Source organism: Sorghum bicolor, chromosome 4, assembly GCF_000003195.3.
Source record: "Sorghum bicolor cultivar BTx623 chromosome 4, Sorghum_bicolor_NCBIv3, whole genome shotgun sequence".
In the NCBI taxonomy this organism is placed as follows: domain Eukaryota; kingdom Viridiplantae; phylum Streptophyta; class Magnoliopsida; order Poales; family Poaceae; genus Sorghum; species Sorghum bicolor.
The window spans coordinates 54,068,303-54,082,428 of NC_012873.2; the positions used below are offsets into that span (position 1 = coordinate 54,068,303).

A 14,126-nucleotide genomic window follows, 5' to 3' on the forward strand; every position below is an offset into this window, starting at 1 on the left:
TTCATCTTGTGACAAGCAAACTGTGCAATTAGTTTTTTGTTTTCGTCTATATTTAATACTCTATGCATGTGTTGCAAGATTCGATGTGACAAAAAATCTTAAAAAGTTTTTAGGTTTGGGGTAACAGTTTATCTTTGCGTGCATGTACTGCTCCATGTTTATTCTAGATTACCCAAAACCAAAAAAATTTCGAAACTAAATAAGGCCTTATAAAAAAATTGGAATAGAAAATGACGAAAAAGTGGGATTAGTGAGCATATATAAGCTTTTATTTATTTGAAAAATAGTTCCACTATAAGTAACATCAGTGTTCACCATCATCCGACATCCACTGAGCTCAGCTCGCTATATATCTGTCCTCGCGCGCGCCGGGCCCGGAGGAGCACAGCAGCCAGGCCCCAGCTAGGCTTGCTTGCGAGAGTACCGACCGGCGGTGTCGACCAGGTTGCGAGAGCTAAGGACGACGGCAAGGGAAGATCGATGCACGGCGGCGGCGGCGGCGGCGACGGCTACAGCAGCGAGATCACCTTCACGGTGGTGAGGAGCTGCCTGATGGCGGCCTCCGGCGGGCTCATCTTCGGCTACGACATCAGCATCACAGGTCAGTGCATGCTTAAATCGCCGAGCTTTATTCTGCCCAGTTAATTTGTCGTCCGGCTATGGTTGATATTCGCCGAGAGCGATAGGTCGGGTGCAATGGATCGAGCGAGAGGATCTACTACCTGATCGAGGGCTGGGCGCAAACGGCCGAGCTTTGTCCCCAGCTTCTTGTCCGGCCGGCTAGCTGCTAGTTTGCCGAGTGATCCAAGGGAAACGGGCTAGGGAGAGGTTCTTCCACCTCAGGACATGCTCGTGTCGTGTGTGCTCAAGGCATCACGATGGATAGTATTGACGGAGGGCAATAACAATAACCAAGGCCCTGTCATTCTCGTCGGTCGTGCACCGATACTCTGTCCTGCTGTCTTGCTGTCGTATGTAGGAGGGAGTACTGTCTCGCTGTCTTGCTCTGCTAGCAGCTGTAGGCCTACGTCGTCTTTGACTCTTTCGCCTTGTCTAGATGTAAAAAGATTTTGGATCTTGCTACTGTAGCACTTTCGTCTATTTGTGGTAAATATTGTCCAATTATAGACTAACTAGGATTAAAAGATTCGTCTCGCGATTTATAGTTAAACTGTGCAATTAGTTTTATTTTCGTCTATATTTAATGCTTCATGCATGTGCCGAAAGATTCGATGTGACAGAGAATCTTAAAAACTTTTTGGTTTTGGAGTGAACTAAACAAGGCCTTTGTTGTTTTGCCACAAAGTCAGGAGGGTGTAAACCAATACTGTACTACTCTGCAAAGAGAGAGAGAATCGCATCACATGAAACTAATTAGAGCAACCTCAGCCCAAATCTCTAAATTAAACCCTTAAATTTTTATTTACATGTTATGATAAAAAAAGTAGGGGCTCAAATTAAGACCCAACTCCAACTCACCTCCTAAACAAGTAGGATAGGGGGTTCTAGATGTGAGGGGCTGAAACTATAATTTAGGAGGGCATAGAAAATGGGAGCCCAAGTAGGAGGTGGGTTGGAGTTGATTTTTTTATCAAGTCCCTAGATTTAGAATAGTGACTTGTTTAGGAGGTGGGTTGGAGTTGCTTACTCCGTCTGTCCCTAAAAGCTGCAACTTCTAGAGTTGTTCTAAATCAAACTTTTAAAACTTTGATCAAATTTATAGAAAAAAACGCTAAGATTTATAGTACCAAATTAATACCATTAGATTTATCATATAATATATTTTTATAAGATATTCATTTTATGTCATAAATATTGATGCTCTTTTCTATAAAGTTAGTCAAAGTTAAAAAAGTTTGACTGACATGGATTCTAGGAGTTGAAGCTTTCAGAGACGGAGGGAGTACATATGCATGAATTACTAAATATATACTATTTATAAAATTAAAACAACAGCTAAAGGATAAATTGTAAAACAAATCTTTTAAGCCGAATTAGTTTATAATTGAATACTAATTGTCAAATAAAATAAAAATACTACAGTACCCTAATATATGAGACAAGGGGCCCATGAGGGATATACTGTATACACTGTCAAAAGTGTCACCATGCATCTCAGATTAAGCAATAATGGTGTTCTTCTTTCACGACTCACACGGTCGTGCACTCCTGTCACCGTCTCAAGTTGCTGGGAAAAGAAGTTCCGACGAGCGCAGCACCCACGCGCACATATACATGTTCCAAAGTTCAATCGTTTGCCCATTCTGTTTTCTTAATTATAGTAGAAAAAAAAGGACCCGCGCGATGATAGTACCAACATAATATGGTCCGATACTTTTGCGCGAGTGCACATAATGATGGCTATAGAGGCGCTTTAAGTTGGTCTGGGATGCACTAAATTCATAGGATTGTTAGTGCACCTTTTAGAGCATCTTCAAGAGATTAGCCAAAAAGACTTACCAAATTTACTGATTTAGCTATTTTTTAAAATAGATTTAACAGAGTACTACAACAAACTCTATAAAGGATAGATAGTGAGGTAAGTAGAAAGCGAATAAGGTGGGATGAAGAGCTACTAAATTTGAAGAGTCATTTATAGAGTCTGTTGGAGATGGTTTTTCTTCAACAATAGCCAAATTTACCTTTAGAAATTGATTTAACTAATCTCTTGGAGATACTCTTATAGCGACTACGACTTCACGAAGATTTCTATATATGTTGACACATCAAGGCCTTATTATTATAAAACAAAGATATGAGATTATTGGTTGCTTTGGAGTCTCCTTACATTTGGAATTTGGATCATCTGATCTAAGAGCAACTTCACCATATCCCTATTTCCCTTTTCTTTAAAAATCTCTTATAGAAGTTTGAGAAAACTGAATTGTAAAGTATAGAGGATCGACATGAGTTTCAACGGGTAGAGTTAACCCCACCACTTTAATATAAAGGAGCCACATTTTAGTGGGGGAGAAATCTCCTCTTTCACCTCTCTCCTCTGTTTTCCTGTTTTTCATCCTTTGCTCTCTAACGCCGGAGGCCAGTAGTTGCGTAGGGCTCACCCGCGAGGCGCATCGGGGCGGACCGCTTGCATGGGGCACGACGACGCAGTGCAGGTGCACGACGCCTATGTCCCAGCTTGTCAGTTTGGACCTAAGACGTCAATGGAAGAGGAAGAAATAAGTAGGATTGAGAAAAAAATTTCTGCTTGTTCCCCTTTGTTTGAGGCAGAGGGAGCTGATTTTGAGGGATTGAGAAAAAGTTTCAAGAAAAAATCACAAAAGTAAATAATTACTACTATATCCTGCTATAGAGTGTTTTAGCTTCTTGGGGATGCCATTGCTAAATAGTTTACCTTTCTATTTAGTAGGTGTTTAAGACTGTTTCATAAGCTTCACCGTGGAGCAGGTCCATTTGTGGAGTACCATTTTAGATACTCTTATAACTACACATTTTTAGTGAAGCAGAGTTGCGTGGAGCTAAACTTGTTTGGCTAAAAAAAAATATGACCTAAAGCAGTCCCAAACATCCTTTAAAACCTTGTTTTGACATGCATAAGAATTTTTCTCTTCACCTCTAATAGATCCATTTAATTGGACACTACGTACATGATCCGTGAAATGTAATCAGTACGATCGCAGATCGTTATGAACTGTTTTGCATGGCATTTGATGATCAAGTGATTGAGCCTGCTTAATTGAGAATGGGATGGTGAATTTTCAGGTGGGTTGACGCAGATGGAGTCGTTCCTGAAGGCCTTCTTCCCCGACATCTTGGAGAAGATGAACAACGCGACTCAGGACGAGTACTGCATCTTCGACAGCCAGCTGCTCACCACATTTGTCTCGTCGCTGTACCTCGCCGGCATGTTCGCGTGCCTGGTCGCCGGCCACATCACCAGGAAGATTGGGCGGCGGAACTCTATGCTCATCGGGGCCTCGCTCTTCTTCGTCGGCTCCGTGCTCAACTGCACCGCCGTCAACGTGGCTATGCTCGTCATCGGCCGCGTCCTCCTCGGCTTCGCCGTGGGGTTCACGAACCAGTCCGCGCCGGTGTACCTGGCGGAGATCGCGCCGACGCGGTGCCGCGGGGCGTTCACCAGCATCTTCCACTTGTTCCTGAACGTGGGCATGTTCGCGGCCGACCTGGTGAACTACCGCGCCAACACCATCGCCGTGTGGGGCTGGCGGCTGTCCCTCGGCGTGGGCATCGTCCCGGCCACCGTCATCCTGGTGGGCGCGGCGTTCATCCCTGACTCGCCCAACAGCCTGGTGCTGCGCGGGAAGCCCGACGCCGCGCGCGCGTCGCTGCAGCGCATCCGCGGCGGGAGGTCCGCCGGCGTGGACGTGGAGCTCAAGGACATCATGCAGGCCGCGGAGGAGGACCGGCGGCACGAGTCCGGCGCGTTCCGGCGCATCGTCCGGCGCGAGTACCGGCCGCACCTGGTGATGGCCATCGCCATCCCGGTGTTCTTCGAGCTGACGGGCATGATCGTGGTGACGCTCTTCACGCCGCTGCTCTTCTACACCATCGGGTTCACGAGCCAGAAGGCGATCCTGGGGTCCATCATCACCGACGTGGTGAGCCTGGCGTCCATCGCCGCCGCCGCGGCGGCCGTGGACCGGGTCGGGCGGCGGTCGCTGTTCATGGTGGGCGGGGCCGTCCTGCTGGCGTGCCTGGTAGCCATGGCGTGGATCTTCGGCGCCGAGCCTGGCACCGACGACGGCGAGAAGGCGATTCCTACGCCGTGGCGGTGGTGGCGCTGGTGTGCCTGTTCACGGCCGGCTTCGGCGTGTCGTGGGGACCGCTCAAGTGGATCATCCCCAGCGAGATCTACCCGCTGGAGGTGAGGTCGGCGGGGCAGGGGATGAGCGAGGCCATCTCGCTGGCGCTCACCTTCGTGCAGACGCAGTCCTTCCTCAACATGCTCTGCAGCTTCAAGTACGGCGCCTTCGCGTACAACGCCGGCTGGGTGGTGGTCATGACCACCTTCATCTTCTTCTTCCTGCCGGAGACCAAGGGCGTGCCCATCGAGTCGCTCCGCGAGGTGTGGGCGCGCCACTGGTACTGGAAGCGCTTCGTCAAGCCGCCGCCGTCAGCGCCCAAAGTGGTGGATGGGCCTGAAGTTTGAACAGAGCGCGTTAACGTTAATGGTGAGCCGGCCCGTGGGCCCGCTCCGTGCCACCTCCAGTAGCTGCACAAATCGGCGCTGCATACGGTTGTTCCTTGACAGATTGGTCAGTGACGTAGTATCTGAAAATTGGGCTTATTGTCGATAATCCTGTAGCAACCATGCTAATGCTATCCATAACAGTTTGAATGAGCGCCACAGTTAGAAGAACAGCGACTAACCAAGCCCTACAGTTGCGATCTGCGAAGCCATCAGAAAAGAGCAGCAAAACTGTACAAAACCAGGCCAAGATAAAGAAGTGGGAAGAGAAATATTTACATCCACCAAACTAACCCACTCAAGTAACCAGAGTTAACACACACTCATCTAGCTACGCATTTTCCTCAGCTGAATCCCAATCATGACCAGATCCACAGTGCATAGTAGGCAAGAGTGGCGTTCTTCAGCCTGCATAGCACCAGCAGGAAGTACTGCATCTGGGCGAAGCAGACGCCCAGGTTCACAGCCATGGCCAGAACCTGTCCAGCCGAGTGAACCTTCCTACCAGGGAAGGTCCAGAAGAATGAACCCCATGACCAGCTGAGGCCGCAGGAGACAACACAAGTCAGGACGAACATCGCTGTTGTGTAACCCATCGGCATGCGAGTTCCACCACCAACTCCGATCTGAACTTCTAGGATCAATGGAATTGCGACCTTGCAGACAAAATTTCAACCATGAACAATGTCAGTTTGTTCCAAGAAAACATTTGGTATTCTAAAATTTTTAGTTTCATTAATTCTTCTTTCAGTTACCTGGCAAATTACCATCACGATGGCACTGATGGCGAACGTCACCTCCCTGCCAAGCTGTTTCACTGAAAGTGCAGATCCAAGAACTCCACAGGAGTTCACCAAAACCAGCACGATGTTACCGATCACTGCTGGGCTGCTCCTGGAACTTATGGCTCGGGACAGCATTGGCAAGAACAGAATGGTAACATTCACTCTGGTTAGCCGCAGGAAAACTTGCAAGGCTGCCAGGACTATCATGCATGCCAAGTATTGTTCATTCCTTGCCATGATCCTCCAAATTGCACTTGTGTCATGGCCAGTCCGTATCCACTGCCTGCTGAAGCTGAGCTTCTTGTGGGGGACATCAACAACCTTCAGACAAGCAGGGTAACAGATGCACTGAAGCGCTAGGACGACATAATCTCGCTTGCGCCCAAGGAAACTTGATAAGAAGCTCTGATCATTGCCCAGTTCATTATTGTCCATGACCAAAACTGATTCTCCACGGAGGTTAGCACTATGACTAAGGATGCATTGCCGACCACAAAAACGGTTCGGGGTCATAGTGCAGTCACAGAGCTTGGTGATTAGAACACCAATGCTGACAAAGAATGGCAAGGAGCCACACCAAGACAGTGAGTTCATAGCACTGGAAATCAGCGTGTGCTGCCAAGATGTCCAGTTAGAGATGTGTTAATAGCATGAATAAATTGAAATAAAGCAGTATACAAAGACTGCTCTCTTGAGTGCATTCAGCAACTGACCTGTACAACAGAAGTTCTGTTCAGTAACCACCTACGAATAAGAGCTCCGTAGCTGGTGGCAATACTCTGAATAGCAGAACCAGTACTGAAAAATGTACGATCGATCAACAGAACAGGAAGGTGCGCCATTTTGCGGGTGAGATGGCAGCCAACGGTAGAGTTGTTTAACGATATACCAAACATGTCCACATATTTCCTGTACAGAGAATTCAGCTCCAGTTTTGCTGTGGCAACACTAGGGAAGAACGCCATCACAGATGACTGCATTTTGAGAACACCTGCACGCCAAAGCAAATTATCAGGCCATGTGAGATAACAATAGAAAAGAGTGTGTACATGCTGAAGACTAGCAAATGTAGAGCTTAAAGTGTGTTTTCAACTTAACCTGATGACATTGCTAATCTTATAATTCGATCTAGATACTGAGTACCCGCTAACCTCCACAAACTACTTAGTATTCAGTTGCTTCTTGTGGGTTCCTTTGGCACCGATTACTGGAGATGATTCATAGGCATCTTGGACTAGCAGTGAGTTTAGAGAATTTGTAAGCAAAAAGTAATGGGTGGCGGTGTTGGTGTTAGATTAGATCTAACGTGATGTACGCTGGAAAGGAACATACAGATCTAATAAGTGGTATCAAAGATCTCAGCGGACAACTTGGATCCATCATAACAAAAAATTTGGAACTTGGAAGAGGAATTGCATGGTACTACTCTTACTGATGAGTGCAAGATACAGATTCCACTGAATATTCCCAGCACGTGGAAGATTCCTCCATCCAAACAATAATCGGTGCACTGGTCACTGAACGTGGGCCCTGCCCACGGTTAGGCTCACGTGACGCCCTCCCAGAAGCTAGTAGACGCCCGGCAAGCGTGCGTGTCTCCTTTTTCCAGCTGCAGACGGCGGACGCCGAGCAACACGAGCCACAAGTTGGAGATTCCCAGCAGCGTGCTGGCATTTTCCTATGCTGTGACGATTTCTTTTTTTTTTCTTTCAGAAAAATAAAAAAAAGGTAGCCCGGGCCCGGCTCCCATGGAGTTGGATCATGTGCTTGGCGCTTATGAAAGCGACACATGGAATGCGGTCGCGTGTGTGTGTATACGAGTGAGTACATCTCAAGGCACACTGTTCCATACTACTCGTTTATCGTCTATTCGTATGCGTTTATCAAGCTCTAGGAGAAAGAAAACGATACGTCTAAATGTCAATGAGGTCTCAGCCTCTCAGGTCAGGAAAATAGTGCAGTGCCTAGTCCTTGCAATTTCAGAAAGATCAATATGCCTTTGTCCCCAAAAAAAAAAAACATTGCGAAACCTGAACTTTGCCGAGACATGCATCAGAGGCAGAACGAAGACCGAAATGAAGGAGCCAATTCATGGCCTCATCCATGGAGACAGAACCCCATTCCGCTTCTAGACCGTTCATTGATGCGAATTGCGAATGCGACGCGCTGCGAGTTCGAACTACACGGCTTCCCCCAACTCGCTTTCGAATCGCGTGACATCACTGGCCTAGCCTAACCCCCCCTTTTTTGTTTTTGTTTTTGTCGTTGCAGGAGAATTCAAGATAAGGAGGGAGGGCTGGAGAAGGAAGGAGGAATTTCTGACCTGCTGCTGGCTGCTGCTTTGGTGGATGGGGATGGGGATGGAGAGAGTGTTCCGGAGAATACCGCAACAGTACCACTTCGCCCACTTGCTCTCCCTTTTGCTGCGGCCTTGATGCTCCGCGCCGCGGACTGCCGGCGGCGACTGCCCCTCACGCCGGCGGCGAGGTCTTGGAGGAAGTGTCGCCGCGCCAGAGAGCTTTGCCCGGCCCGCGGAAGACGGAAGAGCAGGGAAGGGGAGTGATCCAATCTGGCGAGTAGTGTGTGCCTGTCAGCAACAGCTGTGGTTGTGATCCTTATCAGGTAGTAGAGAACAAGAAGAGGCGAAGATTGAAGAGTCGAGGAGACGTACGACGGAAACGAGGCGTCAGCGCCTTTTCTTCTCGCCTGCCGTGCGCTTCTCTCGAGCTGGAAATATACTAGTAAGTGAGGTCGAGGCCGGTGGCGATCACAAGAAGTGTCAAGAACAAGAGAGGAGAAAGCGAGAGGAGAGCGAGACTGCGAGAGCATGCAAGTGGGGGCGAACCTGTGTGCTTCGCTTTTCTTTTTCTTCGGCGTCGTCCGGTATCGTGATGTGTGAATCCTCCCTCGGGTGCTCTGGTGCTGGCTGGTAACGTGATGTGGGCGCCGGTGGTGGGTAGAGCAGAGTAGCAGACGGCAGAGAGGAGCGACGAGGGGGAGGGTTTCGATGGGCGTGCCGAGGTAACAGCTGGGGGCCGCGGCGCCGGTGCGGTGCTGCCTCCTGCTGCCGGCGCCTACGTGTGGGCGTGCATGCGAGGCAGCAGCGTGCGCGACAGCGCAGGCGTTTTTTTTTTTTTTGGTAGCACACGGGGGCACGGCCGCGAGGCGGAGGGAGAGCGAGCGCCCCGCTCGCTTTGGCACCACGTTGGCCTTTGGGGGAGTTGGCTGTCCCGGCGGCCTGGCGGCTGGTGCGCGATGGCACAGGTAGATCAGGAATGACTCGGGTCTCGTTTACTTCCCAAAAAATTTTGCAAAATTTTTCAGATTTCCCATCACATCGAATCTTTAGACACATGCATGAAGTATTAAATATAGACAAAAATAAAAACTAATTACACAGTTTGGTCGAAATTGACGAGGCGAATCTTTTGAGCCTAGTTAGTTCATAAGAGCAACTCCAATGGTTTGGCAAACACAGTTGGCAAATCTTGTTTTTGGCAAAACATGGGAATTCTTCTCTCCAATGGTTTGGCAAAAGGGTTGGCAAATTTTGGGGAGTTGGCAAATTCGGGCTCAGTTGGCGGAAATATGCGCGCGTCTGCCCGCTTGGCATCGCGCCTCTCCCGCCTCCGCCGTCTCACTCCCGCGCCAGGAATTTTCACGGACTTCACGCGACCCCTTCCCTCGCTGCGAAGACGAAGGAAGCCGCCGCCGCCGTGGGGCACTAGCTCCTGCGCCGGCCTTCATCCGCGCGCGACGCCAGGCCACTACATCTGGTCCCTCTTCGCCAGGCCGTTCGCCGCCGGTGGCTCGTCTGCGTCAGGCCCCGCCGAGCCGCCGGACCTCCGGCGGTGCAAGTCGTTCTCGTGCGGCCGTGGCGGGGACGCTCTGGCCGCGGCAGCGGGGGCGGCTGTTGCCGCCAGGGCGGACGAGCCGCAGCGGCGTTCGTGTGACGTGCGGGGGCGCAGCACGCAGTGGGCGCTGTTCCATCAAGACGACCGTGACCGCGTCTGCGACGGCACGGCGTTCGCCACGTTCCCGGCCTCCTCATCGACCGTCGCGGCTGCGCTCGCCGTCGACGTGCATCCCCCACCGCAGGCACCGTGCATCCCTGACGATTTCCTGGACGAGGACATCCCAGTGATCATGGAGCCCGACGAGATAGTCCCGGTGATTGAGATGATGTTGGCTGATCGACGACCAAAGCAGATGTAGGAGATGAAACAAACAGTTGATCTGTTGGTTGATGTGGGCCTTTTTTTTAACATTTGCCAAGCCCAAATGCCAAACCTTTGGAGAAATAAATAAATTTCACTTGCCATATGTTCTAGGCACTTGGCAAATCACAAGATTTGCCAACTCTATTTTGCCAAACCATTGGAGTTGCTCTAATTGGACAATATTTGTCAAATATAAACGAAAAAGCTACAGTGTCGATTTTGCAAAATATTTTAGAACTAAACAAGGCCAGCCGCCTGTCTGTTAAAGCCGGGCTGCCGTGGAGATCACATCAGGATCAGGATCTGGCCTCGTTTACTTCCCTGAAAAATTTGCAAAAATTTGCAAAATTTTTCACATTCCCCGTCACATCGAATATTTAGACACATGCATGAAATATTAAATATAAACAAAAATAAAAACTAATTGTACAGTTTGGTCGAAATTGACGAGACGAATCTTTTAAGCCTAGTTAGTCCATGATTAGATAATATTTGTCAAATACAAACGAAAGTGCTACAGTGTCGATTTTCTAAAATTTTTCAGAACTAAACAAGGCCAAAGAAATATGTGCCCGCGCCATCTGACCGGGATCGTGTCATCTACGCGGAGCGAAGCAGCGGGGCGGGCCATCATGGGCTGGAAATCGGACTAATCTTGCTTCCGAGGCCCAACAAGTCTGAGTAGCCCAATAAGTTAGAATTACGCTATTAGCCATTGCAGGCTTGTAGGCACTAGGCACACGGCGCGTATTAGGCCCAATGAGATTTTACACCATGCTGTTCGGCACCACCTCATCACTTTTTCTTTTTCTTTTTGGGCCAAGAACCTTATCGCTTCCTTTAGAGCAACTTCAAGAGCCTCTCTAAATCCTTCATAAATACCAGGAATAGAGATTTTGGTAAAAATTTATCCTCCAACAGCTTATTTAAATGGTTATATAAATATAGCCATATCTTCTATTCCGGATTTCTCGCTAGCTAAAAATAAAAGACGAGAATGGCTTTATAGAGTGCGCACGAGAGATAAAAAAAGTTGTTGGAGAGTAAAAAAATATAAAAAATGAATTTTATGGAAATAGTTCTCTAAATGATGATTTAGAGAGTAAAATTTGCAAAGACTCTTGGCTATGCTCTTAACTTTACGAGACGCAAGAGTGGGTTAATCTGATACTAATAATAAAAAAAAATAAAAATAAGCAAAAATAAAGCCAATAGCACAGACTGAAACAAAAATGGAAACAAGACAAAGAAAAAGATAAACGAAGAAAACAATAACTATAAAAAAGGGCAAGTTAAGTTTCCGCAAAAATAGAGCAAGTTAAGAATCATCTCTTGCAAGAATAGAGCTAACAAGAGGATACTCCACGCGTTGTTGTGGTGAACTTGGATGAATTTGGATTGAATTGACTGCTTGTATTACTTACGCAAAATGTAAACTATCAAAAATAAATACTAATGGATGTTGTCATATACGGACATGGATAATTAAATTTATGTTGGTGGATGATTTAGCTAGCTAATGTAGATAGAATCAGCTACACACCAGCACAGCACTCATAAACTCTTGAGTACACCCAGATAAGACTATTGGAAACATTCATGTAAAAAGGATCTGAGGGCGGGTGGGAGAAGTCATAGTGTCGTACCCCTTCCAACACCACCGGTCAATCATCAAATTGTTACTCAACCTCTTGATTTCTTCCTCAAAACGTCTAGAAAAGTTGCTCTCTAAAAAAGGTATCTTGGCTTCTCAAAGGAGATATGGGACTATATGAGTCTCTTAGCGCATGTTTGGTTTAGAGATGAGGTGACATAAGATAATACTCATCCCTGATTTTTTAGATGGGATTGTCTAAAATAGTGTTTGATTGAATGGGATGAACCATCCATGTTTTTTTGTGAGTGATCGAGTCAAAATAAGATCAAGGAAGAATTTAACAACATTATCCAAAGTTATGTGGTCCCCAATTGTCACAAACGGGCTCCCATGGGCAGCCTCACATGCACCTCTCTTCTTCTCCTCTTTCATCTCATATACACCGCCCACCTGCCTGCTCGCTTGGCTGATAAGCAATATCTGAAAGTATTGTTCGCTAATTTATTATGAGAGAAAAACACATTTGATTAGCTGACAGATTCAACAAATAAACTCAAACGAACATGACACTCATCGGATCTTCCTTAAACCATGCCACTAATCAGATTCTGGCTTGCCACTAGATGCTTGGCAAGGGTTCGAAATTTGGGTCCTACTAGTGACCTCCCATGTATGTACATACCAATAACTTTGCTTTCCATTTAGATGAGATTTGTTTAGATTTCCATTTTTTATAAAAATAAAAAAACCATAAAGTTTCACAACATTCTGGCCATTTTAGTGTTTTCGCTATTTTCGTTCCTACTAGTCGCCTTGTGTATTCTATTATTGTTACCAGTAGGGCAAACCCTGCATGTGCTAGGATAGGAAGTGGCGAGCCGGTGCCGGAAGAAGTAGTGGTGCACATGCGAATAAGGCCTTGTTTAGTTCCAACTTTTTAAATTTTTTATTATATCGAATTTTGTGGCACATACATAGAGCATTAAATATAATATAAAAATAACTAATTACATAGTATGTCTCTAATTTGCGAGACGAATTTTTTAAACCTAATTAGTCCATGATTAAATAATATTTGTCAAATACAATTCGTTTGGCTGATAAGCCATGACAGAAAGTACTATTAACTAATTTATTGTAAGAAAAAAATACTGCTGGCTGATAAATTGGGCTGATAAGCTCAAAGAAGAGGAGAACTAAGGGCCTGTTTAGATTGGGAACGAAAATTTTTTGGGTGTCACATCGGATGTGTCGGAAGGATGTCGGGAGGGGTTTTTTAGAAACTAATAAAAAAACAAATTACATAGCTCGTCAGGAAACTGCAAGACAAATTTATTAAGCATAATTAATCTGTCATTAGCATATGTGGGTTACTGTAGCACTTAAGGCTAATTATGGAGTAACTAGGTTTAAAAGATTCGTCTCGCGATTCTTAACTAAACTGTGTAATTAGTTTATTTTTTTATCTACATTTAATGTTCTATACATGTGTCTAAAGATTCGATGAGATGGATGAAAAATTTTTGGGTAGGGAACTAAACAGAGCCTCCTTGGATGACGCCATGTTCGCACGGCCGGGGGCAGCGGATCCTGTACGATGGCTGCAACGCTCGGTAGAGCTTGTGCAAGGCTTGGCGGTTCCCGCGCTGTGGCTGAGGCGCTCGCGTGGTGGAGCTCCACTGCCGTGGTGGCGGCCGACGGTGCATGTGCGGTGGCCTAGCTCAGCTCGTGCAGAACAAGCCAACCAGCGGTGGTTGTGCAGAGGTGGTGGAGCTCGCTGACGAGGGGGCTCCTAAGCAAGCAGCCAAACATGGATAAGGTTGCTCTTAGCCGACCATCCAAACAGCCCTAGTGTATATGCGGTGGCAGATGTAGAACAGGATTAAAGGAGAGCTGATCTCTTTTTTTTTTTTGTCTATTTCTCTTCATTTTTCTTCTTTCCTCCACCCTCTCTTCTTCCTCACCCTCCTATATCTCCATTGATGCACCGGGTGTACCCCCAGCCCCCCAGATCCGCCCCTGTGTACTCCTTCCGTATAGAATTTAGATGTTATTTTGGACAAGTTTGGTCAAACATTGGGAATATAAATCATCAATAACTTTTAAGTTTAAGTTATTGAGTTTGCAAATGTGAAAATTATATTAACATATTTGTCTTGAAAAATATTTTCATAAAAATATACATATATTATTTTTTTTCTAAATGCTTCTATAAAAATAAGAGATCAAAATTGTGTTTGGGAGATCGTGTCACTGTCCTAAACGACATCTAAATCCTATACTGAGGGAGTATATGTATAGCAAGACTGGTATGTAATCAAAGTTGAATAATAAATATATAATATGACGTAGAA

The 14,126-nt window shown here is 46.6% G+C and overlaps 1 protein-coding gene and 1 pseudogene across 6 annotated transcripts; one reads left to right on the forward strand and one right to left on the reverse strand.

Annotated features, from left to right (window-relative positions):
• On the forward strand, positions 380-5,164 carry LOC8072620 (annotated as a pseudogene).
• Positions 5,349-9,112, reverse strand: LOC8068937 (sugar transport protein 5). 6 transcript variants are annotated; one of them, XM_021458231.1, is made up of 6 exons: positions 8,801-9,112; positions 8,627-8,682; positions 8,279-8,524; positions 6,669-6,946; positions 5,926-6,570; positions 5,349-5,826 (listed from the first exon to the last, which is right to left on the reverse strand). In XM_021458231.1, the coding sequence occupies exons 4-6, from the start codon at positions 6,933-6,935 to the stop codon at positions 5,530-5,532; spliced, it is 1,209 nt and encodes a 402-aa protein (XP_021313906.1). In that variant the 5' UTR covers positions 6,936-6,946; positions 8,279-8,524; positions 8,627-8,682; positions 8,801-9,112; the 3' UTR covers positions 5,349-5,529. The 6 variants fall into 6 exon arrangements, with proteins under 6 accessions (XP_021313906.1, XP_021313904.1, XP_021313905.1 ...); XM_021458229.1 differs by having other exon boundaries at positions 8,279-8,542; XM_021458230.1 differs by having other exon boundaries at positions 8,279-8,555.

Coding starts and splice junctions, on each gene's coding strand:
- LOC8068937 (XM_021458228.1), bottom strand. Junction 6,571..6,668: donor ACAGAACTTCTGTTGTACAG/GTCAGTTGCTGA, acceptor ACATCTTGGCAG/CACACGCTGATTTCCAGTGC. Junction 5,827..5,925: donor TCGTGATGGTAATTTGCCAG/GTAACTGAAAGA, acceptor TTTGTCTGCAAG/GTCGCAATTCCATTGATCCT.